This window comes from Heterocephalus glaber, unplaced genomic scaffold (assembly GCF_053883595.1).
Source record: "Heterocephalus glaber isolate CG9 unplaced genomic scaffold, H.glaber_assembly_v1.0 deba00001572, whole genome shotgun sequence".
Taxonomy (NCBI): Eukaryota; Metazoa; Chordata; class Mammalia; order Rodentia; family Bathyergidae; genus Heterocephalus; species Heterocephalus glaber.
Genome location: NW_028258357.1, coordinates 23,345,750 through 23,373,050, shown reverse-complemented (window position 1 = coordinate 23,373,050; position 27,301 = coordinate 23,345,750). Strand labels below are relative to the sequence as shown.

The 27,301-nt window shown below is 49.6% G+C and overlaps 1 protein-coding gene across 29 annotated transcripts in view; it reads left to right on the top strand.

Moving 5' to 3' along the window:
- The first annotated feature begins 5,423 nt into the window (after positions 1-5,423).
- Prdm4 (PR/SET domain 4) overlaps positions 5,424-27,301 on the top strand; it is a 29,158-nt gene continuing 7,280 nt past the window's right edge. For 24 of the 29 annotated variants that reach the window (XR_015443666.1, XR_015443664.1, XR_002394932.2 and 21 more), the window contains exons 1-11: positions 5,477-5,699; positions 7,564-7,697; positions 9,130-9,315; positions 11,271-12,065; positions 17,723-17,872; positions 18,750-18,868; positions 19,799-19,884; positions 20,881-21,008; positions 21,653-21,967; positions 23,067-23,235; positions 25,707-26,221. Coding sequence is in view for 2 of the 29 variants with exons in the window: in XM_013072250.3 (XP_012927704.1) it covers positions 7,565-7,697; positions 9,130-9,315; positions 11,271-12,065; positions 17,723-17,872; positions 18,750-18,868; positions 19,799-19,884; positions 20,881-21,008; positions 21,653-21,967; positions 23,067-23,235; positions 25,707-26,016 (2,391 nt within the window). In the remaining 27 variants the exon portion in view is untranslated. The other 5 variants (XR_015443648.1, XR_015443667.1, XR_015443656.1 and 2 more) reach the window with 5 other exon arrangements.

Here is a 27,301-nt window from a genome sequence, read left to right as displayed (position 1 = left end):
ACTGCAGCTACCATGGTCTTTGTTATCTTCTCATTTGGCCCCTTGTGGTCCTGGGCAGAATTATTTCCGCTATTTGGACACTTCCCCAGGATACAGCTCTGGATCTCAGTGTTGGAGTCATCCCCTGGATCATCCCTCCTGTCACTCACAGACACTTGAGGCCATGCCAAAAATCTCCATGTGGCAGGCACTCGCCTTAGCTGTCGTCCTGCTATAACTCAGCCTGAGGCTGGGTAATTCATAAAGAACAGAGATTCCCTCCTCACCGTCCTGGAGCTCAGAAGTTCACAGTGAGCACCATGGCATGGCAGATGGTGGGAGGCCCAGAGCATGTGCAGGTGCACAAGAGAGGAATGCTGAGCTCCTGCCGAGGAGACCCAGCATGTCCCCTACCCGTGTCCCAGCTTGGCACTGTCAGGAGGGGATGGGGACTCCAGGAGTGGTGCCTCCTGGGATGTCTCTGGGTCACAGGGTTCAAGGGGATTACAGGGCCCCAGTTTCTTTCTCTTTTGCTCCCTGGCCACAGGTGAGTAGCTTTGCCATGCCCCATGCTCCCTTGGATTAGTTAGGCTTCACAGCAGAACAGATTTAGTTTACAGTGGTGGCCTGCAGAGTCAGGTGTGGAAGAATGCCAAAGAGCCATCTGCGTGAGAATCCTGTCCGAGGCCCAGAGCTCACTGCAGTCCCGTGGGAGTCTGTATCTGGAAGCCAGAGGGTCTGCACTGTGAGGCTGAGGGGTCTGCCCTGGAAGCCTGGAGACTGATGGCCAGAGGTGATGGCAAAGACCTGAGCGCCTCTGAAGAAGCACAAGCGAGACTTCCTCCTCCTTTCCTGTTCATTCCATCCAGGCTAGAAACCCAAGGTAGGTCTTCTCTCTTCAGTATGTCAGTCGTCCAGATTCACCCAGGGCTGTGCTAGACAATCTGCTGGCATTTCTTACTACCACTGATACCACAGTTAACTATCACATCCCTGGCATGATGTGCTGCCTCCCCTCAGGCCCAGAGCAGCAGAGCCAATCAGCCATGGACTGGAGCCTCCAAAACCGTGAGCCAAAATAAGCCTTTCTCTTTGCAAGCTGATGGTGGCGGGTATTAGTCACAGTACCAGAAAGCTGACTGGCACACCTTCCTTTCATCGGGACACCGCTCTCTCAAGGACAAGTTGATCCGTTCATGAGTGAAGAGTCCTGGAACCTGGTCATTCTTAACAGGCCACCTCACAGTACCGTTGAAAGGGGAGGAAGTTTCCAACACGTGCCCTCTGGGGACACATCCAAAGCTAGCAGTACTTCTCACATTCGGGGGCCTGTTTATTCTTCTGTTTGTTTCCTGTCCTCCCCAGTGGAATGTGAGCCCAGGAGACCTTATGCTCTTGCTCACCATTCTGCTTCACAGAAGGCACTGTTTGCCATCCTGGACTCCCAGAGAGAGCAGCGACATGAAGTCCTGATCCCACAGAGGATGTAATTTTAAGTGGAGCTCATCATGTATCCATGGAAACAGGATAAACATGAAAATCCAATGACACAGGAGCTAAATGAGATAAAGTTAGGTGAGGCTGAGCCTGCAGGGAGCTAGACAGCCCACATCCCAGCCCCTGTACAGATGAAGAGCTGAGTCTCAGAGACCTCAAATAACTCACCTGGCCTTTCACAGCGCATTGTGGAGTTGCTGGAAGCTTTTTCAGTCTGACAATGACTAACAATTGAAATTCAAAGCAAGCCCTTCTCCTGACCCGTGAAGTCTTCCTTAAAAGAATGGGTGCTGGAAGATGAAGTTCAGAAAGCAAACCCTGACTCACCAGGGCCCTCAAGGATGCTGTTGGATGCCTCCCACCCTGGGTGGCCGAGGTGCTGTGCTGCTAAGCCAGAAGACCTCGCAGACTTCTACCTGAGTCACTGCAGAGCTAACCACTGCCACCTCAGCCTGCCGGAGCAGAGCGGCAGCTTTACCTCCTTGTTGATTTGTATTGTAACAGGTTCTACAGCCTTAAGAACTGGAAGTCCCAGAAAATCCACAACTTAGACCCCGAGCGTCAAACACCAGTGCATCAGAATCTCCCCTAATTAACTCTTCCTCTCACTAGATCTAAGCTTCATGCAGGCAATCAGTTAATATTTTCTGAAGGATGGAGGGAGGCTCAGTCAGACAAATGCACAGACACCAAATGAATGACATAAGAGAGGCTCTGCAGCCAGACAGGGCTTTCTATCACTTACCTGTGTAAGTCCCTCACCCCTTTAAGTCTCAGCTTCCTCATTTGTTACGGTTTGGATGAGAATGGCTCCCAAAGGCCTCATGCACTCATAGGCATGGTTTCTAGAGGATGATTGGATCAGGGGGCAATATAACTGACTTGCTGTCCAGAGGTGGGGCCTGGTCAGAAGGGGAGAGCCACTGGGGGTGTGGCCTAGAAACGTGAGCTCTCTCCCTGGGCCTCTCTTTTTTCTCTGCTTTCCGACCACCATGATGTGAGCAGCTTTCCTCTCCTGACCCTTCCCTCAGGCCATTTCTGCTTGGGGCCAGCCACTATGGATTGAAAGCTCTAAAAACCATGTGTTCAAATAAACCTCTCTTCATTTAGGTTGTAGGTACTGGGTACTGCATCTCAGCAATGAGAAAATGACCAAGGCAGGTTTTGGTACCAAGAGTGGGGTCATTGCTGTGACTGCCTGCCCATGCAGTTCAGAGGCCTTTGGAAGTGGTTTGGAAAGGATGGGTGATGCTGGCTAGAGAAGCCCTAGGATGCTGTAAGCGAAGCTTAATGGGCAATACTGGTCAGAGGTCAGAAGACCTGAATGCTGACAAAAATGCAGAAAGCGAAAGCCAAGCTCAGCAGGTTTCAGTTGGGAATAATGTTTCCCATTGGCAGTTGGGCAACATATACCATGTGTGTTATGCTCTGACATAAGGTTGCCTGCATTTTGTTCATGTCTTGAGACTTTGCAGGAGACTGAAGTTAAGGGTGGCAGACTAATTAATCTGGTGGAGTAAATTTCAAGACAGCTGTATGTTCAGGCTGTGGCATGGGTACTACTGGAAGCTTTTAGTCAGATCTATTGAGAATCAAGAGCCAATGGCACATCTGGGTACTTTTAAAAGTTCTGAGTTTTACCAAAAAGGAAGCACCCGTAAAATTGGGACCTGTAGTTTTGGTGGAGGAGAACTTGGTTCTTGAAAAGATTAGAATTAAAAAGAACCCCTCCCTCCTTTTATTGAGACAGTGTTCACTAAGTTGCTAAGTTGTCCAGGCTGGGCTTGAATTTGTGACCCTCCTGCCTCAGCTTCCCAGAGTGCTGGGATTACAGACATGTGCCATCATATCTGGTGGAAAATCTCTGTCTTTAAAGTTATTTTATTTTTTTGATCTTTTTTATTTTTTAAAATTCTCCTGCCTCAGCCTCTTGAGCACTGGGATTACAGGCAAGCACTATCACACCTGGTTTAAAGTTCTTTTAAGAGAGAACAGAGTTGCTTTTGCTCTGAATAGTTTAATCCTCATTTTTGTAAAGCTTACAGAGGCAGATCAGGTCATTCCCCAAAGCCCCTTCTGATCCAATGACTTAGAGATAGAATTCTTTGCTGGGAGTGGTGGTGCATGCCTGTAACCCCAGCATTTGTGAGGGTGAGGCAGGAAGATCACCATGAGTTTTGAGATCAGCCTAGATTCCATAGTGAACTGAAGGCCAGCCTGAACTACACAGCTGACCCTGTCTCAAAAAAAAAATTCATCAGATTTGTTTCCCCATCACACAAATTTGAGGCAGCTTCAGGAGCAGCACCCCCAGCAGGCAGGAGCCTGTTTGGTAACTGTCCTTCGGCGGCATCTGTGGTTCCATCTTGGCTGTGGCTAGTGACAGTGTGTGACCCTCCACGAAGAGGCCACTGGCAGCCCTTCCCCCACACTGGCAAGTCCCAAGGAGAGGATTAAAAGCCAGTGTCCCCACCCAGACAGCCCTCGGTAAAGCACAGGTTCACAGCTCGGGATAGCAACCAGGCGCTAGCAACAGTTCTACAGATTCATGGATCAGCAGGAAAACCCACAGCAGCTTCAGGCCTTCTGCCCTCTCTAACGCCTGCCTTCTCTTGGGGAGAGAGAGGTGGGTGACAGCAGAGGAACAGGGTGTATAGGGTGGCCCTGCAGCCACCATCTGCAGTGCAACTCAGCTGGTCTGTTGTCTAACCAACATGGTGACAATCGGGATTGTTATGTTTCTTTGAAGGTAACAGTAACTTTAGGAGACTTGAAGCAAACCTTTGTATAGATAGAAACAGCTTGGAAAGTGTTGTGGCCCCTCCATCTGGCTCTGTCACTAACTGGTCCATAGCTGGGCAATGCTGACCCTAGCCTGCTGGCACCTGGCTCTCACATCCTGTAAGGCTTTGTCGCCGCTAGTTTGGGTGCTGTGACAAAGTAACTTAGACCGGATGGCTTAAGCAACAAACCAGAGGTGCCACGTGAGATCAGGCGCCAGCACAGATGGGTTCTGGTGGCATCCCCGCCCGGGTTGCAGCCTGCTGTCTGCTCTGCATCCTCACGTGGTGGAAAGAGGGAGAGAACTGTCTCTTTAATACAGGCACTAACTACTGCCACCACGAGTGCTCCACCCACCCTATGACCTAATCACTGCCCAGAGACCCCTGACACCATCGCCTGGTGGGGCAGGATTTCTACAAGCTGTTTCAGAACACCTGGGGTCAGGCCCATGACAATTAAGTTCCAGCGCCCAGGACTGAAGCTGTGTCACCCCTGGATCTAAAACTTCGTCTGAAAGGGGCAGCCACAATTTGTCCAGATCCAGATGGCCGAGGCATCGCGTCCTCTAGGTCCCAGAGCGGAGTGAGATTTCAGACTGCTGTGCCTGTGATACAATTATTTCGATTTCCTTTTGCAGTCAGCAAGACAGCAAAACTAATGTCGCCTGCTGATGTGCAGCGCAGAATTCCCTGGTCCGGAATGTGCGTTCTCCCCCAGAGGTCACGGGCGCCTCTGCCCTTCCACACTGGACTGAGCTCTGGGGGTGCTGGTGCCGCCAGGCTGCGAGCACTGGAGGTCCGGACCTGGGGCTCCCCGTGTTGCGAGGCCGTGGCGCAGGCGGCGGCGGCTCCGGGAGGAGAGGCCTCCGGGCTGTGGGCTCTGCTGTGTGTGCCAGGAGGGCGCCAGGCCAGGGACTGTTTATTTATGTATTTACTTATAAACACTGACGGCACGTCTTGCTTAAATCAAGAGCCCCAGTATCACCATTCCAATATATAATTCACGCGAAGCTCGCCAAGGAGCCGTCCAGGTCTCCTCGACGACCGCCCTCCCGGCCCCAGTCCCGCGGTGCGCACGCGCAGGGCTGAACGCGCGCGGGCGCACGCGCGAGGGGCGGGGCGAGAGAGGCTGGGGCCGAGAGGGGCCGAGAGCGGCCGAGGAGCCGGAAACGCACCGCCGAGGGTGCGGCCCTGAGGGGCGTCGGGAAGCTTTAGGGGAGCGGCCCCGGGGCGCGGGGAGGGTCGCCGGGGCGAGTCGCGCCCATGCTGCCCCGGGCGGCGGGTGCCCTGGGGGTGGCGGGGGACGCGGGCGCCGCCGTCCGGGGTGATTGACAGCTGTCGCGCCGCCCCCAGGCTGGGCCGCCCGCCCGGAGCCGCTGGAGCGGAGCGGGGCTGGCGCCCGGCATGCGCCGTGCTGGGCCGGGCCGCGAGGCCGCACAGGTGAGCGGGGCGCGCGGGCGCCCTGGGGCCCCTGCGGGCCCGGTGTGGTTTGCGGGTGCAGTCGCCTTCCGGGGGACGGAGTCGCGAGGAGGTTGCCCCTCCTGATGCGCGCGGACCTGCTGGCTGGGCGGCGACACCCTTCTCCTGGGGGCCGGCATCTCAGCGTGTAGTTAGCTTTGTCTGGAAGGGTATTTTCGCGTCTTCGAGCGTCACCTGAGGCGCGCTGGCCACAGACAAGGGTGGTGCAGCCGGGAGAGGAAGGTCTTCCTGTGCGAGCTTGAGCTTCGTGCTGACAGTTAAGATGCTAGGGCCCCCGCCAGTGCAGGACCGCGGCGGCACAGGCAGAGCTGTCCTTGGCAGTTTTTCACGATCCTGTCGAAGCCTGTACGTTTAGGAAGACAAATTCACAAATTAATTGATGTGATTGAAACTGTCCCTTGCATTTTGCAGAGTTGCTACCTTCCTTGTCATTCCAAGGAAGAAGTGTGGGCTCTGTAACTAGCAAGAGGTTACACAGGTTGGTTAGAAACACAGACACACAATACACACACGGTAGAAGGTAAGAAATAATTTTACCACAAACGGGTAGCGAAGAAGAGAGCGCTTAGTACCTTGTATGAGAAAAGTGGGGAGGCCTGAGGGGGATCCTCTTGTTTCCACCCTCTCTGCCTTCTCTGTGGGATCCTGGTCATCTTTGTCTGTGGCTGCAGAGGTCATCAGGTTGCAGCGACTCCCAACAGAGCCAAAGTCTGCTGAGTCTCTCACTGAACTCTGGTCGAAACTAGTTTGAGAAGGCCCAGGAGTCAACCTAAAAACACCATTTTTTTTCCCTTTGGGGTAGGAACGCATGTTAAGATTCAAGAATTTTCAAATGGGAATTGAAGCTATTAACTTTCAGTTCAACTTTAAAAATTATTGTAACCAATTTATTGTGGATCATTGCAGCTCCAAGGATTGTTACTTTTTAGCTATGGTTGCAGCTGTAAAAAGTTATCAGAGAAACCTGTTTTAAACAACTCAAGCCCAGAAACTTTCAAAATTAAGGTAGTTGTGGGCCAGGGATTTAGCTCAGTGGTTCCTGCACCTGCCTCGAAAGCAGAAGGACCCGAGTTTGATCCTCGGTACCAAAAATAAAATAAAATTAAGGTAGTTGTAGTTTTTGTGGGTCCCACGGAGTTTCACATTCTTTCGTAGAGTAATACATTACTATTATTGATCACTGCTCTTCATACAGTGTGTAGTTCATCTGCTGTCTTTTTGGTAAGGATGATGAGTTTGTACTACTCCGTCCACATAAAAAAATTTGAGACTGCCTGTTCTATACAATGTCCTGTACTAGCTTGATATCAACTTAGTTGATATTTGAGACCTTAATTTTATGAGTTACCTGGCCAACATATGTGTGAAACCTGTGGATATACTAGCTCCTAGATGGAGACAGAAGGATCGTTAAGTTAGAGCCCAGCTTGGGCCACTTACACTACTTAAAAAATACTGATTTGAAGTCATAAAACCAATTAGAGACAGTAACTGTTGGGAGAGAACACTTGGGTGATTGACAGAGCAGTCATTGCTGATGTGCTCTATGGATTGCAGGTTTGCTATGGATGGTTTAGAAAAAGGCAGGCCTGATTTCAAATCCTATTTGCTACATGACACTAACAGGAGTGATCCTCTCTGATTCCTCGATTCCTTATCTGTAGAAAGAGTATGACACTGCTCTCCCAGAGAGCTGTGAGCATCCACCTCAATAGTGGGTCAGGCCCCATTTCCTGTCCCCATGGCCTCAGACTCTCCAGTGCTTTCACATGGAGTCACCGGGGTGATTTTTGTGGCATAACCGGTTGTGTGTGCTCTTTCCTAGGATGAATGAAATGAACCTGAGCCCAGTGGGGATGGAGCAGCTGACCTCCTCCTCAGTGAGCAATGCCTTACCAGTCTCAGGAGGTCACCTGGGCTTGGCTGCTTCTCCCACGCACAGTGCCATCCCTGCCCCCGGTAAGTGGTCGGGGAGAGCACTCTCTCCCTGCTCTGCATTATTAAGTCTGAGAGGAGCGAGGGGAGCTGGAGAAGAAACCAGGAAGCCCTACAGGAGAAAGCATGTTTGTAGTGTTCCCCAGTCCTGTCTGTTTCTCTGATCCTCTCTGGGGTTGGGAGCCTTTTGTGCAGAGCTGTAACTGACTGTATTTTGTTTTGGGTTGCCCTTTGGAGTTACACCTGGGCACCAAAGCCCTGGGTGAGTAGAAGAGAACAGTCTATTTGCTCTTTAATTCCCAGAAAGCATGGGGAATTGGGCTTTGTTTTCTACTAGATTTGAAATTGAAAATCTGCCAGGCCTGGAACTCTGGGAAAGAGGCAGGACCAGAGATGGAACTCAGGGAGAAGAGTCCACCAGAAGCCCATTCTGCCTCTTCACTGTGCTTTTAAAACATTTTTTTCTGTCTGATTTTATTTTCTTTTTCTATTGAAATGGCAAAGAAATGAGTAAGGTATTGATTTTTAAGAATCTATGACATTGTCACATATTGGACCTTATCAAAATAGGAGTTATGTTTGGGAGTACTTTAAATAAATGTGTGAGTTGTTTAAATGGTGCTTTATAGAGAATCGCCTGCTTTATTAGTAAAATGCAGCAATTGAATGTTTCATTGAAACTAAGATCTTGTTACATTCCTTTTGTAAAGTGTACACCAAAGAAATACAAGAAAGTATGAGTTGCTAACCTGTCTGACCGTCTCCTAGGCAGGCGTTCCTTTTAGTGGACTCTTGTTAAGGAGGAACAGCCTATTAAAAATGGTGCTCATGGCAAAAATACACAAATCAGCACTGCCCAAGTTGTGCATGTTCACTGTGACACTCAGCCGTGATAGGAGTCATTTCACTGCCTTGCTTGCAGATAGGTTTGCTGCATGATAGACACAGATATACAGCATATGTACAAGAGACTGTATGGAAATGTGTATGTGCACTTTTACACTTAACTCTATTAGACTATTTTCCAAGTAGAAGCACATTTATGAGATTTTTACAAAGTGGAATATCCTCACCATGTAGAATGGAAAATATCATAAAGTAAAAACCAGGAAAAAATCCATACTACCACAGACCACCCACCTGAAAAATTCATATAGTTTTTCTTACATAGTATTTAAACTAGGTTTTTAGTTGTAAATTAAATGTTGTGGTGCTTAAAAACAATCCAGACAACTGGAGGATCAGCTTGACATCTTAAACTTGAACGCTTGTGTTGGGAGCAGGGCTCCGTTGGCCGTGTTCCTGGATGCTGGCACACCACGGTCTAGGGATATCAGGCTGCTGAGGTGAGATTGTTACCTGTGTGAGAAAATCCTTCTAAGAAGTCTAGCCTGTGGCTACAGAGAGAATTGTTAAGTACTTACTTTCTTTTAATTAAAAAACTATTTTTTTGTAGGTCTGCCAGTGGCAATTCCAAACCTGGGTCCATCCCTGAGCTCCCTGCCTTCCGCTTTGTCTCTGATGCTTCCAATGGGGATTGGGGATCGTGGGGTGATGTGCGGGTTACCTGAGAGAAACTACACCCTCCCTCCGCCACCTTACCCTCACCTGGAGAGCAGCTACTTCAGAACCATCCTCCCCGGTGAGGTTCAGAGTTGTTTTTAGAAGCGTAATAGCTCTCGACTTGAGTATCACTTGTTTTGTCTTGGTCATGGTCACGCAGTAACCTCTAGGTGGGAAAATTATGTCTATGTACATTCCTCTTGGATACCTGGGATGCAGATTAAGTTGGTTTAGTATAGCTGATTAAGCGCAGTTTGCTACTTGCACAGTTTTTCTCTCCTTCGGCATCTCCTTGGCCCAGGGTTTCCTTTTTTTTTTTTTGCCTTTTTGAGACAAGGTTTTGCTGGCCTTGAATTCATTTTGTAGCCCAGGCTGGCCTCGAACTCTCAGCAACCCTCCTGCCTCAGCCTGTAGCCCAGGGTTTCTAATTGTACAGTCAACTCTTTTTTCTTTCTTTTTTTTTTTTGGTACCAGGAATCGAACTCGGGTCCTTGCACTTGCGCAGCAGGTGGCCAAACCACTGATCTAAATCCCCGGCCCTTGTACAGTGAATTCTTATCGACCACATGTCCTGCTGCGGTGCCATTTTTTGAAGTTCATTAAAGTTTTGTTTTGTTCTAAAAGTATTATATGCTCACTTCTGAAAACACAGCAAATAAGGACAGACAAAAACCACTCTGAGTCTCCTTATCCACCTCTTTTTTTTTATCCATTGGTGTGCTTTCTTCCTGTCTTTTAATTTTGGTGTGCAGATTTTTTACTGTTTTTCACACGACCGTATTTTCTGTATAATTGTTTACTTTTTCACTTAATATTTTCCCCTGTTGCTGCCTCATTTTCATAATTGTCTTTTTTTTTTTGGTATCAGGGATCGAACTCAGGTCCTTGCGCTTGCATAGCAAGTGGTAAAACCACTGAGCTAAATCTCCGGCATAATTGTCCTTTTTAATGGCTCATTACATTCTGTTGAATGAGTATGTGGTGGGTTATTATCATCAGTCTTTATTGTTGGACAGTATGGTTTTTGTAGGCTTTTATTAGCATTATAATTGATATGAATGTTTTTGTGTGTAATACTTACAAAAATACAATTAGGGAAGATTGCCACACGTAGAATTTCATGTGCAAGAAGATATGAACATTTTCATGAGGTTAAAGGTGTTTTATTTCCCAAAGAGCTTTTAGTAATTTATGCTTACTCTGCTAGTATGCCAAGTAACATTTTGCCACGTCCTTACAGCACAAAGCTAAACTTTAAAAAAAATTTTTTTTGAGACAGAGTCTTCCTCTATTTGAGGTCCTGGGCTGGACTCCTGTTTTAATTATTTCTTATTGAGCAAAGTTTAGCATCTTAGGACTTAGGAATTGCAATCATGTAAATATTAAAGGCAGCATTTAAATCATTTGTTCCAATTGGTTTCAAAAGTATCTAAATTTTTTGGTATTTGAATTTCATAGGAAAAATTCAAATGGGAGAGAGATGTATATATACACATACATATATATATGTATGTGTATATATGTTGCTATTTGTGTAGAGATTCATTAAAATTAAAAAGTAGGTTTTTTAACTTATACTTGTAAGGAAAATAGCTTCTACCGCTTGAAGTTTTTTTTTTTGGTTCTGGGGATCGAACTCGGGTCCTTGCGCTTGTGCAGCAGGTGGTGAAACCACTGAGCTAAATCCCCGGCCCTAAAGTTTTTTTTTTTTAAATGGTGACAAAGCTTCGCATTTATTGGAGGTAGAGGGGGAAAAAGGAGAAGGGTAGGGGAAAAATGGGCTCTGCAGAGTGAGTTTGGGCCAAGTAAAAAGGGAGGCAAAATAAAAATAAAAAACACCCTAGAGCAGTGGTGGCGAACCTATTGCATGCATGCTGCTGTGGGCTCTTTGTATCATTGAGAGCTCTGAAAGGTTCGCCACCAGTGCCCTGGTGTTGAGTACACTAGTGTGAGGAGGCACAGTAGCCCACTTGAAGTTTTTATATTTAACGTTATACTAAAAAGTCTCTGATGTCTCATGTTTTCTTCTCTCAGGCATTTTATCCTATCTGGCGGACAGGCCACCTCCTCAGTACATCCACCCCAACTCCATAAATGTCGATGGCAATGCAGCGTTATCTATCGCCAACACTCCTTCCGCTCTAGATCCCTATCAGTCCAATGGAAATGTTGGGTTGGAACCAGGCATTGTTTCAATAGACTCTCGTTCTGTGAACACACATGGTGCCCAAAGTCTGCATCCCAGTGATGGCCATGAGGTGGCCTTGGACACCACAATCACCATGGAGAACGTGTCTAGGGTCACCAGCCCAATCTCCACCGATGGAATGGCAGAGGAGCTCGCAATGGAAGGTGTTGCAGGCGAGCACTCCCAAATCCCAAATGGCTCCCGAAGTCACGAACCACTCTCTGTGGATTCTGTGAGCAGCAACCTTGCCGCAGACACCGTGGGACATGGTGGTGTGATCCCCATTCATGGCAGCGGCCTGGAGCTCCCCGTGGTCATGGAGACAGACCACATTACCAGTCGGGTGAGCGGGATGTCTGACAGTGCCCTCAGCGACTCCATCCACACCGTGCCCATGAGCACCAACTCTGTCAGCGTGGCTCTCTCTACCTCACACAACCTTGCCTCCCTAGAGTCGGTTTCTCTCCATGAAGTGGGCCTCAGCCTTGAGCCTGTGGCTGTCTCCTCCATCACCCAGGAGGTTGCTATGGGGACAGGTCACGTGGATGTGTCTTCAGACAGTCTTTCTTTTGTACCGCCTTCACTGCAAATGGAAGACTCCAATTCAAACAAGGAAAATATGGCAACCTTGTTTACAATTTGTGAGTGTGCTTAGCTTTTTTCTTTTGGAAATACTGGTTGAATTTTAGTATATGTGCTGCCGAAGCGAGCACTGGAAATACTGGTTGGAAAAGTCCATCATCTCTAACAGGTTTAGTCATAAGGTCTGGCATAGATTAAGGGGGCATGGCAAGTTGACTTTGGACTGTTGCTTTGCATATGTATTGTTCTTTTATTTATTTATTTATTTATTTATTTATTTTCGTACCCGATAGAACTCAGGACCTTGCCTTGTGAGGCAGGTGGCAGCGGAACCACTGAGCTAAATCCCTGGCCCAGTATTGTTCTTTTATTAATGTGTACCTTCTCCTCAAGGAAGCCAAACAATACACGAAAATTTCATTGGTTCCTACAGTATCCTCCTGAAGAAAAGAAAGAGTCTTTTAAAATTTTATATTAGCCCAAGGTTTCCCAAGTAGAGACTTAAAGGAGTGAACTTTAGTAATGCTAATCTGTGTCACATGCCTTGTATGCTTTCAGGATAAAACCAAAAGGAAAAACAGATCCATTTTTACAGCTCCATGGAAAAAAATGGGTGAATAGAAATGTAGGGTTTATTTCTGTTTTTTTGCTCAGAATGCATGTAAATTACCAAGGTTGAGCATATAAAAGATCTTTCATTTGGACAGCAGCAAAGCAGTGTAAGAATGGTTGATTTGGTGTCACTGCTTGGGTCATTCAGACTCACTGTCTGCCAGCCTCTGTGCCAGGCGCCAAGGTGGAGCTCTGCAGAGCCAGCCTGTATCTTTCAGGAGGAAGCATAGGCAGGCACAGAAGCCATTGTGCCACAGAATGCACTTGCATAGAGGGGGTGAGCTCACAGTGCTGCCGTGCCCAAAAGGGGGCAGCGAGGCAGGCCATGGAGGACTCAGGGGAAGACTCAGCACGGACCTTAGGGACAGGGACGATGCAGGCGTCTGAGAGTTAGGAAGACAGGTGTTGGCACCTGTGAGTGCCTGGAACTAAAAGAATCACATGTGGGTCAGGACTGTTGACACACAAGAATGGGGGTGAGGGGTTTGGGGGGAGAAGTAGGAGCCAGAACACACAGGTCTCCTAGGACCAGTCACAGGCTTTGTGGAGTTAAGAGTTTCTGTTGCTGTGTGAGCAGAGTCAGGTTTTAGATGCAAGTACAGAAAGGAGGTGATGCGTGATTTAGGTGAGATTTACAACCTGGAGTAGAGCTGATTAGAAAGAATGAAGAATGTAGAAGACATTGACAGAGAATTCAGTAGAGCCCGTGGGCTGTGTAAAGCAGGTGTGTGGTGGGGCGGTTAAGGAGAAAACCCTGGCTTCTGGGTGATAAGGTAGAGAGGAGGTGATTGTTTTTGGAGAGATGTTACTCTGAGTTAGACAGGCAGATTTCAGCATCTAAAAGCCCTAGCAGGAGTCTGGGTTGTCTGACTGCAAGTGTGCAGGGCTCATCCGCGTTAGGGTGTTAATTGTGGCCAGCCAGGGCAGAGGGCTGAACCAACGGTCAGTGCAGAAGGAAGGGGAAGAGGACCAGGGATGTCACGATGGAGCAGCAGGAGAGGCCTTCCAAGGCAGGCTGAACAGCTCAGAAAGGTGAGTGGGCTTCCAGGATGGTGTGGCCCCACAGAAGCCAGTCAAGGACACTCTCTTCAGCCTTTTGGTCTTGAGTTTATGATGTTTCAGTATTTCCATGAAAGAGTTTAATTCATGTAAGGCCTACCAATTGAGATATAATTTACATACATATTAAGAAGTGTACAGTTTTAGGAAGTTAGTGGTTTTCATTATATTCCGAAATTCTGCAGCCATTACCACTGTTCTGAAACATTTTAACCACCCATAAAGAAATCTCATCTTTATTAACAGTCACTCATTCCCTCCCTCCACCCATTCTCAGGCAGCCACTAATCAACTATCTATGGTTTTGTCCTTTCTGGACATTTCATATAAATAGAATCATACACAATGTGGCCTTCTCTCACAGGTTTCCCTGGGTGAAATGTCATGGTCATCCATGTTGTAGCAAGTATCAATACTTCATTGCATCTTTTTTTTTTGGTACCGGGGATTGAACTCAGATCCTTGTGCTTGCGAGGCAGGCGGCAGAACCACTGAGCTAAATCCCCGGCTACTTCATTGCATCTTTAGAGCCAAATAAACCTCCATAATAAGAATACATTATACTTTTTTGTCCATTTATTAGTTGATACGCATTTTAGTGGTTTCTACTTTTTGGGTGCTGTGAATAATTCTTATGTGAATGTTCATGTACAAATTTTTGTATGAGTATATGTTGCTTTTAGTTCCCTTGGTATATCTGCAGGAGTGGAATTGCTTTTATTAACTTTTTATGAATTTGGGCTGAGAGTGGCCCTGTGAGAGTGGCCCTGTGACAGAGAGTGGCCCTGTGGCAGAGAGTGGCCCTGTGGCAGAGTGTGTCCCTGTGACAGAGAGTAGTCCTGTGGCAGAGAGTGGCCCTGTGGCAGAGAGTGGCCCTGTGACAGAGAGTGGCCCTGTGGCAGAGAGTGGCCCTGTGGCAGAGTGTGGCCCTGTGGCAGAGAGTGGCCCTGTGGCAGAGTGTGGCCCTGTGACAGAGAGTGGCCCTGTGACAGAGAGTGGCCCTGTGGCAGAGAGTGGCCGTGTGGCAGAGAGTGGCCCTGTGGCAGAGAGTGGCCCTGTGGCAGAGTGTGGCCCTGTGACAGAGAGTGGTCCTGTGGCAGAGTGTGGCCCTGTGACAGAGAGTGGCCCTGTGACAGAGAGTGGCCCTGTGGCAGAGAGTGGCCCTGTGGCAGAGAGTGGCCCTGTGGCAGAGAGTGGCCCTGTGACAGAGAGTGGCCCTGTGGCAGAGTGTGGCCCTGTGACAGAGAGTGGCCCTGTGGCAGAGAGTGGCCCTGTGGCAGAGAGTGGCCCTGTGGCAGAGTGTGGCCCTGTGACAGAGTGTGGCCCTGTGGCAGAGAGTGGCCCTGTGGCAGAGTGTGGCCCTGTGACAGAGAGTGGCCCTGTGGCAGAGAGTGGCCCTGTGGCAGAGAGTGGCCCTGTGGCAGAGTGTGGCCCTGTGACAGAGAGTGGCCCTGTGGCAGAGAGTGGCCCTGTGGCAGAGTGTGGCCCTGTGGCAGAGAGTGGCCCTGTGGCAGAGTGTGGCCCTGTGACAGAGAGTGGCCCTGTGGCAGAGAGTGGCCCTGTGGCAGAGTGTGGCCCTGTGACAGAGAGTGGCCCTGTGGCAGAGAGTGGCCCTGTGGCAGAGTGTGGCCCTGTGACAGAGAGTGGCCCTGTGGCAGAGAGTGGCCCTGTGGCAGAGTGTGGCCCTGTGACAGAGAGTGGCCCTGTGGCAGAGATTGGCCCTGTGGCAGAGTGTGGCCCTGTGACAGAGAGTGGCCCTGTGGCAGAGTGTGGCCCTGTGGCAGAGAGTGGCCCTGTGGCAGAGTGTGGCCCTGTGACAGAGAGTGGCCCTGTGGCAGAGTGTGGCCCTGTGGCAGAGAGTGGCCCTGTGGCAGAGAGTGGCCCTGTGGCAGAGTGTGGCCCTGTGACAGAGAGTGGCCCTGTGGCAGAGTGTGGCCCTGTGACAGAGTGTGGCCCTGTGGCAGAGTGTGGCCCTGTGGCAGAGAGTGGCCCTGTGGCAGAGAGTGGCCCTGTGGCAGAGTGTGGCCCTGTGACAGAGAGTGGCCCTGTGGCAGAGTGTGGCCCTGTGACAGAGAGTGGCCCTGTGGCAGAGAGTGGCCCTGTGGCAGAGTGTGGCCCTGTGGTAGAGTGCTTGTCCATTACAAAGCAGTCTCTGGGTTCAGGCCCTAGCACCACAAAAGGTTGGGGTTTTTTGGTACCGGGGATCGAACTCAGGACCTTGTGCACAAAAGGTTTTTTGAGACAGTAATTGTATGTATTTGTGGAACACAGTGCATATGTTTACCTTTCTGGGAAATTGACAGACTGTTCCAAGCCAGCAGGCCATTTTACATTCGTAGCAGTCTGTGGCAATTCCAGCTTCTCTGCATCCTTGCTGACACTTTCTTTCTGTTTCTATTGTAGCCATCCTAGTGGGTGTGAAGTAGCATCTCCTTGTGATTTCATTTTCCTTTCTCTAAGATTATGTTAAAATCTTTTCTGTGCTTATGGGCTGTTTGCGTATCTTTGAGGAAACTCCTGAGCTCTTTTGTTCAGACATGGAAAGTTTGATCCCAGTCAGTGAATAACAGTGTCATGAATACTGTTCCTTCACAGAGAGAAAGTGGAAGGAATAGAGCAGAAGATTTTTGAAGGACACACATAGGCTTTAAAAGTTGTAAGAATAGAGAACTATATGTGAAGACTGCTCTTTCTCTAACAGTAAGCAAATGTCAGCAAGAAGGTGACTCAGCATGTGCCCAAAAAGGGCAGGTCTCCAAATTTTTATCCCAAGAATGTGTTATCAAAAGCAGGTCAACCTTTTGTTTATAGGGGAGTAAAAGAGCCCAGTGGTACAGCTGATTCTGACTCCACTGTCCTGCAATGTCACCATATTTCTGTTCTGCACAACTAGTACTTTTCAACAACACAGCTTCCTCTTGTAGTTCTGAGTGCACCCTTTTGCACTTTAGGATCCCATACAAGGAATGATTACAATATATGGTGAATGTTTAAGTTAACTTCATGAGGGTAGAAGACACATTGCCATAGATGGTCCTCACAGTACTCCTTCCTGCTGTGAACACACTCACCCCATCATTCTTGCCACCGTCTGCAGCAGGTCTGGAAGTCCACTTTTGAGAGTGTCTTTACAAGGTGTGATAAAAAATACGGTGACTGCTGTTGCCGAGTGCCATCCAATAGAAAGACAGTTCATAAGAATACGATAGTGTGTCCTCCACCTCCTTATTCACAGATACAGCACTGTGTGACGGCTGGCTCTTCCCCAAAGTCAAAATGATCATGAAAGGTAAATGTTTTAAATTGATGCAGGACATCGAGACAGCCACACACAACCAAAGACACATGGGAGAGTTCTTCCAAAGCCGCTTCAGAGAGTGACAAGGATGATGGGCTGAGTGAGTTTGAAGCAAGGAGAAGGATTTTGAGGGGGATTCATGGCAATGTGTCCTTTACTGTAATAAAAACTCTTTAAAACAGTAAACATTCACTATATTTTTCAGTCACATTGCATATCTGAAACCTATCTACTTAATTGAACACTATACTAGATTGTTGAAATAATATCATGTTCTTTTAAAAAAATTTTGTGATTCTTTTGTGTGCTGGGGATCAAAACCATAGTCTTATTCATGCTAGGCAATTCTCTACCACTGAGTTACATCCCCAGCCCCACATATTCTTTTTTGATCAATCTTCCTTGAATGCACTCAGTAGGAAGCTTGTCCTGTTGAATCAAAAGGTCAGATCTTACCGAAGTCTGAAGAGACATGTAGGAGTGGATATATGTCTCACTGTTAGAAAATAGTTCTTTGATCAGAACTTTTCTAATAGAACGCTGCTTCTTAGGTTTTAATACTTAGCCTTTAAGGGCCCGGGGGTTTAGCTCAGTGGTTTCACCGCCTGCTGAGCCTTAAGTGCAAGGACCTGAGTTCGATCTCCGGTACCAAAAAAAAAAATACTTAGCATTTAAATAAAAAACCAGGTGATCATTTAGCCTGTGTGAACTGCACCCATTTGTGACCCTTAAATCTGTCGTCTTCAGGGTGCACTCTGTGTGACCGAGCCTACCCCTCAGACTGCCCTGACCATGGACCGGTGACTTTCATTCCTGATTCTCCAATAGAGAGTAGAGCGCGGCTGTCTCTCCCGAAGCAGCTTGTTCTGCGCCAGTCAATCGTGGGAGCAGACGTTGGTAAGAATCCTGGAGCCAGAAAACCCTGTGCCAAGTCTGTCCTTCCTTGGTAGGGTAGAGTTGTAAAAGTGGAGATAGATATATAACTGAGTGATTATTTAGTTGATCCAGAAGTCAGTTTATGGCTTAAGATGTATGCTTTCAGGGAATATCTGTCTTGTTTGGTGGTGATAGCAACAAATCAAGTTGAAAACCTTATTGAGAACCCTCAGTCTTCGAAGAACCAGAATTGAAAGGCAGGAACCGTGGTCTGAGCCCTGAAGACTTGGCTTTTATTCTCAGCTCTGTCACCCACCAGCAGTTGTCCTGGCCACACATTCTTTCAAACTTGGTTTCCTTTACTAAAGCGTGGACATTCTCCACTGATGATTGTATGCCACCAAAGCTGTTTAGATCAAATCTTTGTAAATTGCCTAGTTCTCCTTAGGAAAACGGAGTAAGGAGTGTAGGCTCCCAGAGTGTTTTTATCACTGTTTCAGTTTAACGTGGCTCCTGGGTTACTCTTGTCATTTTTTTTGAAAGTATAAAACTTTAAGGTTCATTTTGTTTCAACCACAGCTTTGGGCATGAGTCTTGAAAGTGTAAAAACATCTTAGATAGTACAGAGCAGATCTTTAAATAGAATAATGTTTTCAGTTTTCCATGTGCTAATATGTGTGGAGGGACATGGTCAGCTCCCTGCTTCTTGCTCTGCCTTTCTCCTGAGCCCCTTTGCATCTGTTCAGTACATTCTATAATTGCAGCCAGGCCCCCAGCCTTGGCCACCTCTCAGCAGTGCTGACATAGCAGCAGCTCCTGGGCTTGGGGCGGATGAGGCCCTCTGTATCCTGTGCGTTCTTTCAGTCGTGGGTGTGCTGTGGCTGTCCCCCGCTGACAGGTGTGTGGACCGGAGAGACCATTCCCGTGCGCACTTGCTTTGGGCCTCTGATTGGTCAGCAGAGTCACTCCATGGAGGTGGCCGAGTGGACAGACAAGGCCGTTAACCACATCTGGAAGGTCAGTGGTGAGGAAATTTCTCTGATGTTTGGCTGCTTTTATTAGGATGTGGTAGTTTAAGTGGCAGAAAGTCAAACTCTGCCAGACCTGATACAGTGCTGTTCCCCTGTCATTTGCTTTAATATCATACCCTCCCCCATTATTCTTGGTAGCTAGGATATACACCAGCTATTAAACAAATAGAGGAAAAACTATTTTAGTTTCCATTTTGAGAGAATCTGATAGCTTGAATTATTTTTGTGCATTTTAATTACTTGTGGCTGTTGAGTCTGTAGACTTTTTTATCATTAAAAATCTTTTTTTTTAATCTTATTTTTAATTAAAACTTTCCTAAATATTTTGCTTGGGAAACAATTCTAGAATTAGGAACTAAAATTATTTCTCTAGTTTTCCAGTAGGAATGCAAAGTTTTGGCTTAAACTACAATTCCCGTAACATGTTCTGTAGAACCTCAGTCAGGGACTTGGGAGTGAAGTGGGGAGACAGTCCTACGGTGATTGGAAAGGTAAGGTACTGCTGTCACTGAGGACTTCAGCTGCAGTGTCCCAGATAGGACACAGCAGTGCTGGCCCGGCTGGAAGAATGATGAGGCCAGAGCTGTGCCCCCGGTAGACAGCCAGCCAGTCACCTGTGCCTGGGGACTGAAGCAGCCAGGGGGGCAGGTGGGCTGGCTTGCGTCTTCTCGAGGAGAAAAAGTGATGAATCCAGAGCGAAGTCCTCTGCACAGACGGACCCTGGAGCCCTCTGAGGGTCTCCTGTGTTGTGGGGAGCGGGCGGAGCAGGGAAAGGAGAACACTGGAGGAGGCAGCTGTGCGTCCTCACGCCCAGGAACACAGGGCCTGCCGGCCGCAGATGAGCAGGACAGGACTCGGGTGGGGCAGCTCTTCTCCACTGTGCCGCTCACTGGAGAGGTGTGCGCTCTCCTTGCAGATCTACCACAGCGGCGTCCTGGAGTTGTGCATTGTCACAACTGACGAGAACGAATGCAACTGGATGATGTTTGTGCGCAAAGCCAGGTAAATAAGGGTGGCCTTGGGTGAGAAACTCTTACCATTCGGGAGGCTCCCTGGGGAGCTCTGCGTGAAACAGGGAAGAGCTGCAGAGTCCAGGACATATTACAGCCTGAGGCCTTCAGCATCTTCCCTCGGGCGGAGGCCAAGGGGTGTAGATCCGGGCCGTGTAACTGCGCTCCTCTACACATGGTTACTCAGCTCACCGGTGCAGTGGGGAGTGCTCCAGCCCATCGCCTGAAGTTGGGAGTGGGCGCCACCTCTTTCTGTTGGCTGCTGGTCAGCTCTTTAGGCTGTAACTATAGTTACTTCTTGTTAGCTCGTGATCCCTGTCTTTGTCAGAGTATTTTTTTAAAATGTCATTTTGTTTAGTCTTTTTGCTGCTAGTAACAGGCTCTAGTGTTTCTGACAGTAACTGAGTATTACCGGTGATCAGCTAATGTACTGAAGTAATAATTGTGCTTCTCAGCCAGGCATGGTAGCACATGCCTGTATCCCAGCATTCTGGGAGGCTGAGGCAGGAGGACTGCACATTCAAGCCCCACCTGGTCATCTTAGTGAATTAGCTGACCCTGTCTTAAAATTTAAAAGAGTATGTAGGTCAGCGTGAAGGCTCTTGTGTTCAATTCTCAGTACTGGAAAAAAAATCTATTTTTCTACAAGTCCCTCTTAAATAGGTAGGATAGAGAATTTAAAAAATGACCTGGATGGTTGTCTCTAAGCTTTTGTGTAGGGTTTTGCTGCGTTTGAGTATGCATTTCTAATGAGCCTGCTGAAGGGCCAGGATGTAGCCCAGTGTAAATTGCTTGTCCAGCATGCACTCTGGGTTTGATCCCCAGCACCAGGGGAAAACTATACTTAGCTAGGTGATGACACACACCTGTAGTTCCCCCCATTCTGGATGTTACTGGAGCCCAGAAGTGGGAGGCTGGTCTCAGCAGCATAAAGACCCTGTCTCTTCAAAAAGGTAATATGCTTAATCTGTTCAATGTGTTAACTTAGGAATCGGGAAGAGCAGAATTTGGTGGCTTATCCCCATGATGGCAAAATCTATTTCTGTACCTCACAAGACATCCCTCCTGAAAACGAACTGCTTTTCTATTATAGCCGGGACTATGCTCAGCAGATGGGTGAGTTTGTAAGACTTGTCATGAATCTGGGACAGTAAAAACACCCAAGGGCCAGAAATAAAGTTTTGGTAATGAATTATATGGCAGCTCAAGTAAGTTGCATACTCTGCGTGTATGAAAGCAAGGAGTTACTCCTGTGTTTGAGATGTCAGAATCTGTGAGGTTCGTCTTCGCAAGCTGAATGTTACCGACCACGTGAAATTCCCATAAAGTGAGCTTTTGTGGCATGACTTTGATTTGTCAGAAGCTTTAAGCTTCTGAGGCTACTTTTGGAGGCGGCAGTACTGAGATCGATGTCTGTGAAGGTCAGCAGAGCCCTGTACTTTGATTTAATGGACATAAGCTCGCTTTTTTCACTGTATCTTGTTGACAAGTGATGCTCAAGAGTTTGTGTAAACTACTGAATCTAATGTTTTGCCCAGGAATGAGACATTGGTCCACTATTTACCATGTATTTTTTATGTGTCTGGTACATTATTTTAAGTGGTGAAAACACAGTCTGGCCCAAGACATTCTAATTTTATAGGAATTGGGCAAGTTGGGAATTTTGATAGGAGGGACGATTGCCAGCAACAATGATTATTGTCAAGGTGAAGTTTTACTATTTAAGTATCAGGAGACACTGAGGGATTTATTTTTTAAAGGAGTTCCTGAGCACCCAGATGTGCACCTCTGCAACTGTGGGAAGGAGTGCAGCTCCTACACAGAGTTCAAGGCCCATCTGACCAGCCACATCCATAACCACCTCCCCAGCCAGGGCCACGGCGGCAGCCACGGGCCCAGCCACAGCAAGGAGAGGAAGTGGAAGTGCTCCATGTGCCCGCAGGCTTTCATCTCTCCCTCCAAGCTGCATGTCCACTTCATGGGTCACATGGGGATGAAGCCCCACAAGTGTGATTTCTGTAGCAAGGCTTTCAGTGATCCCAGCAACCTGCGGACCCACCTCAAGATACACACAGGTAAGCTGGGTTAGACTGTCAGAAGGGAATTCATGGTGGGGGGCTGTACACGAGCTCAGGGCCTTACACGTGTCAGACAAGTGCTCTGCCACCGAGCTGCGCCTCTAGCCCCAGAATGGAGTTACCATAACAATTGGAAGTTGCAGTCATAAAGGGTTTGCAGAGAGAAAATATTGCGGGTGGAGTTGGGATAGGATGTCAGAGAAAGCATGCCGGTGCCGGTTGGAGGTGGGGTGGATAACTGAGTCCCTGGGAGGGTGCGGCTCCCACTTTCTAAGCTGCTCCTCTCAGTACCCCTCTGAGAGACGGAAGCACAGTCATTGACCAGAAAGCTGTCCACATGTTTGCCCCTCGGTGAAGGGAAGGCCGAAGAAGCAGCCTGGGCTCCCGGAGCTCGCCCCGTCCCTGGCTAGGGCCAGCCTCTCTGGGAATGCTGCTCAGTGCATGCTGCCCACATTTGACTTTGTTTCCATTTTCTGAACTCCATGCAGAGCTTACTTTATTGACACGTGCTGCAAAATAACTAAAGGTTTAGCTTCCTTGGTTGGGTCATTTGTTCTCCAGATCTGCAAAAGGCATTTTCTTTCTCATTCTTTGTGTTAAGACAGAGTGGCTGCTGCAGAAACCATGTGGCCCAAAGCCCAGAGTATCGAGCCTGTAGCCTTCCTGAAAAGCTCTGCCGGCCCTGACTTAGAGGGATCTGATTATGCCTTCTCGGCGGGATTCTGTTTCATCTCTGGGTCATGAGGTCGACCTGTCTTCCAAACAGCACCAAATGCAGCCTATAAAACTCTGTGCGTGTAGACAAGGTTGGAGTTCCTGAGTTACTCCTCAGGTCAAGCACTAAGATGACGGATGTTTTTCTTCACCCGGGTTTTATGTCCTGTGTCAGCCAGGTCAGGGTTAGTCTCTGCAGGTCAGGAGGGGTCCCAGGAGGAGGTAACCTCTAGCAGCTGTGGAACAGACGTGGCTCTGCGTGGTGCTCTGGGCCCAGTTGGTTCTGCTTCGTCCTGCCCTTGCCGCACACCACACAGCTACCTGCTGGTTGTGAGAGGGCCGAGTGGTTGGTGTGCAGTGTATGGTTTGGGTTCATTTTCAGGCCAGAAGAACTACCGGTGCACTCTGTGTGACAAGTCTTTCACCCAGAAGGCTCACCTGGAGTCCCACATGGTCATCCACACCGGGGAGAAGAACCTCAAGTGTGACTACTGTGACAAGCTGTTCATGCGGAGGCAGGACCTCAGGCAGCACGTGCTCATCCACACGCAGTAAGTCGGCCTTGCTCCGCAGGGCCACGTGCAGATTTCACTTTGCTGCTTGCGTGCTTTCTTTTTCACTTCTGCCCTCCATACTTATTTTTATTCCTTGTTTTCAAGTCACAATGTCATTTTGGTTTTTTTGGTGCCTGGGATCAAACTTGGGACCTTGTGCTTTCGAGGCAGGTGGCAGAACCCCCTGAGCTAGATCCTTGGCCCAATAATATCATTTATTAACAATTGGAAGATTACTTCTGTGGTGCCGAGTGTGGTGCTGGGTGGTAAAGAAAGAGAGGAAAGAGCCCAGCTTTGTCCTGAAGAGCTCGGTGTCTGGAGCAGCGACCGAGAGGGAGCATTGGTGTGCACTGGCCACTGGGTGCTCACATAGCCAGTCTGGGAGGCTGGCCGCAGTCGGGGTGTCTCAGAGACGGGCTGGATTGAGGGGAGGTGGAGGGGTGAGGAGCGAGGGTGGCGCCTGAGTGGAAATGGGAGCAGCAGGAGCAGAGCCCATGGCTCTTAGGGCAGCGTCACATGCATGGAGGGCCAGGGCCAGCACCGTCTGCCCGTGTCCAGTGCTCCGGGCAGTGCTGCTGTGTCCTGCTGGTTGTGCAGGCACTGGGACCCTTGGGAACGGAGTGGTGTCGTGGTGGCCAGGGACAGGGTGAAGGGGAGGAGGTGGCCAGGTGCCGAGAGGCAGGCTGGGATTTCTGCAGGAGTCCACGTGTAGTGCCTGTCCTGCCTGTGGCGCAGGAGCAGCAGCGTCGTGGTCCTCGCTCTGAGCGTGCATCGGAGAGGGAGAAGGCCCCGCACCTGAGATGGAGCTCTGATTGTACAGGGTTGGGAGAGGCTTTGCTCAGCGTGAGCGTCTTTGTCTGCTGTCTGTGCCTGGGACACTGAGCAGCTGGAGTCTGCATCCACTTTCCAGCACTCAGAGGGACTCTCTCTTTTTTTCTTTTTCTTTCTCCCTTTCTTCCCTCCCTCCCCCATCCCCTCTCCCAGCCCCTCCTCCATTCATTATCTTTATTATTATTATTGTTGTTATTATTATTTATTTATTTTTTGGTACCGGGGATCAAACTCGGGACCTTGTGCTTGCGAGGCAGGCGCCAGAACCACTGAGCTAAATCCCCGGCCCTTTTATTTTTTTTTTTTGAGATGAGGGTCTGGGTGTGCTGCCCAGGCTGGCTATGAACTTGGGATTGTTCTGCCTCAGCCCCCTAAGTAACTGAGATTCTAGGTGTGCATCAGTGTGCCCAGCTGTAAAGAACCTTTCAAAACAAAGTCTTCCTTAGTTTTCATTATTTGTATGAAAGTTTAGAAAATCAGGTGGCATTTATCAGATGTATAGAATTGTGGGGTGCTGCAGCTGACATCTCTGGGGTCATCTAATCACACTTCGGCCTACACAGTGGCACAAGGAGTCACCAAGAGCAAGCCCGTGCGCAGTGCCCTCCCTTGGTACCGCCCACAGACCTGTGAGAAAACACGTTTCTGTGAGCCACCTGGGCTTTTGGGGGAAGGCAGGCAGGAGGCGGGACATGAGAGTCGGGTCCAGGGTCCTCTTCCTGTAAGGACATTGATCCCTGCCTGGAGGCCCCTCGCTCATGGCTGTAGCTGAACCGGACTCCTCCCCTGGGGCACCTGCCCCCAGAGAGGGTGTCGAGAAGTCCCCCAGGGATGCCTTTCCGGCTGGTCAGGGTGGAGGCCTAGCCTTTCCCTTTCCGGAAGCCCCCAGTGACTGACAGGTGGCACTGCAGCCCCTCGGGCGGGTGAGCACAGGGTGACTTCCTGCGTGCTAAGCTGTAAAAGCTGCCATCAGCCTCTGGCTGGGCTTGTGTGTCTGCACATGGAAGTTCACTACTCCTTGACGTTGGCAGCCTTTTACAGGATTTATGGTTGATGCTGTGTCCCCAGCAAACCCCCTGGGTTCTCGTAGCAGCCAGGCTTAAACCTGGTCCCAGGGGTAGCACTGTCTGTTCAACTCCGACCGGTCCGGAAGCAGCCAGTGGAGCTATGCCGGCCTGGCCTCGGGACAAGTGGTCCTTCCGCCAGCCAGGCTGCTCTGGTGTGTGCCGGAGAGATGCGGGCTCGGAGGCCCGGAGGGTGAGAACACCCTTTAGCAGAAAGCAAGCCCAGCAGCACAGGATAACAGTGGCTGGCGGGGGAAGGAGACAAAGCACTGATAACGGCGAATCAGTGAACCCCGAGCGCACTCAGCACGGGAATGCATGCAGGGTGCTCCACAGGGCCAGTCAGCGGGGCCAGTCAGTGCACAGTCAGCGCACAGTCAGTGGGCCAGTTCTCCACTTGTCTTTTGTCTTCTTGTTTTGACTTTTATGCATATTTCTTACAAAAACAAACCAGAACAAAAGCCTACTTGTACAAGGGTGGGGACTATCTGACAGAGGCGAGACAGGAGGAGGGAGCGTGGTCCTCGGCTGTGGTTGGCAACCCCAGACCCAATGCTTCTCTGTTTCTCATAGAGAACGCCAGATCAAGTGCCCCAGGTGCAACAAGCTGTTCTTGAGGACAAATCACCTAAAGAAGCATCTGAACTCTCACGAAGGCAAGCGCGATTACGTGTGTGAGAAATGCACGAAGGCCTACCTGACCAAGTACCACCTCACCCGCCACCTAAAGACCTGCAAGGGCCCAGCCTCCAGCTCCTCCGCCCTGGACGAGGACGATGAGGACGACTCCGAGGAGGACCTGGTAGAGCCTGTGGGGCCAGAAGGCTGCAGGCTGGGCAGCGCTCTGTACTCAGCAGAGGAGCCCCTCTCAGCGCACAAATGAAGACGCAAAGGAAGACACAGCCAGTTGCCCATGACAGTGCTGTTATGTGAAATGGTTTCCGGTTTCTTTCCAGCCAGCAGTCACAGCAGACGGAGTGGAGCGCATGGAGACGGCACCAGAGGGGTTTCCCAGTAAGACATCCATCCGACCGAGGAGAGCGGGCGTCCCATGCCTGGGGCTAGGGGGAAGGGCCAGCTTTTCTCAGGTTGGTTCTTTTATTTCCATGATGATCTGGGAGATGCATTTATGCCTGCGTCAAAGTGGCCTTCTGCCCAAACAAGTCAGATTTATTTCTGATTCTTCCATTCTTCCACCTCCTCCTGCCCTGTGACTCGGTGCCGCCCCACACTTGCTCCCTGCCCTGCAGCCATCCTTGTAGCTGCCACACGATGTTGTGTGCATTTGGTGAACGTGCGTGGCACTGTCTGCTGCTCAGGCTGAAAGCAGCTCCCGCGACACCCTCTCCAGGCCTGGGGAGTTCAGGGCAGATCTGACTCAGGTTTTCAGCAGGTGCCCTGGAGCAGATACGGAAAGGAGCAGCCAGTCGGTGGGCAGTGACAGGAGCGCAGGGCGGGGAGGCCTGGCTCCTGCCAAGGAGCCATCCCAGCGGCTGTGTGGAAGCCCGGGTGAGGCCTCTGGGCAGGCTGGGCGTGCCTCTGGCACCAGTAAAGCCCAGGCCCCGAGAGCCCAGATGACTGCCAGCTGCCTCCTGGCAGGAAGGAATGGTGTTTGCTTGCTTCCCTGTGAAAAGGGAAGCCACCGTTAATGTGTTCTCACTTCAAAGCACTGATGACGGCATGGCGGGCACCAGAAAGTTGGGCCCTGGTGGTGGGCTGTGTGCGGAGGGACCCTGGGTAAGCGTGGAGGGTGCCTGAGGGTTCAGAAGGTAGAGGAGCTGCAAGGCCACTGCCTCTGCAGGAAGCAGATCTGCCCACAGGGCGCCCTCCTGCTCCAGGGCTCCACCTCCGGGCTGGGCCAGATGACTGGTGAAGGTTTTGCTGCTAATGTATTTATGGAATGAATATATTCATTCAGATCTGTATTCCTCTAGGAAGGATGAAAATAAACATTTTTTTAAAGTACAGGACTTTGTTGTGATTCTGTGGTTAGTCCCCACAGCCTGTGCGTCTTTCCAGAACCGTGCCCGCAGGTGACCCTGAGCAGCCAGCGCTCGAGCCAGTCCCCATCTCCAGTGGGCCGGCCACATGGCCACCGGATGCACACCCTCGGGGGTCATTAGGCCCTGGGGTCTGCCTGGCCCTCGGGCCAGCCTGCCTTTCAGAAA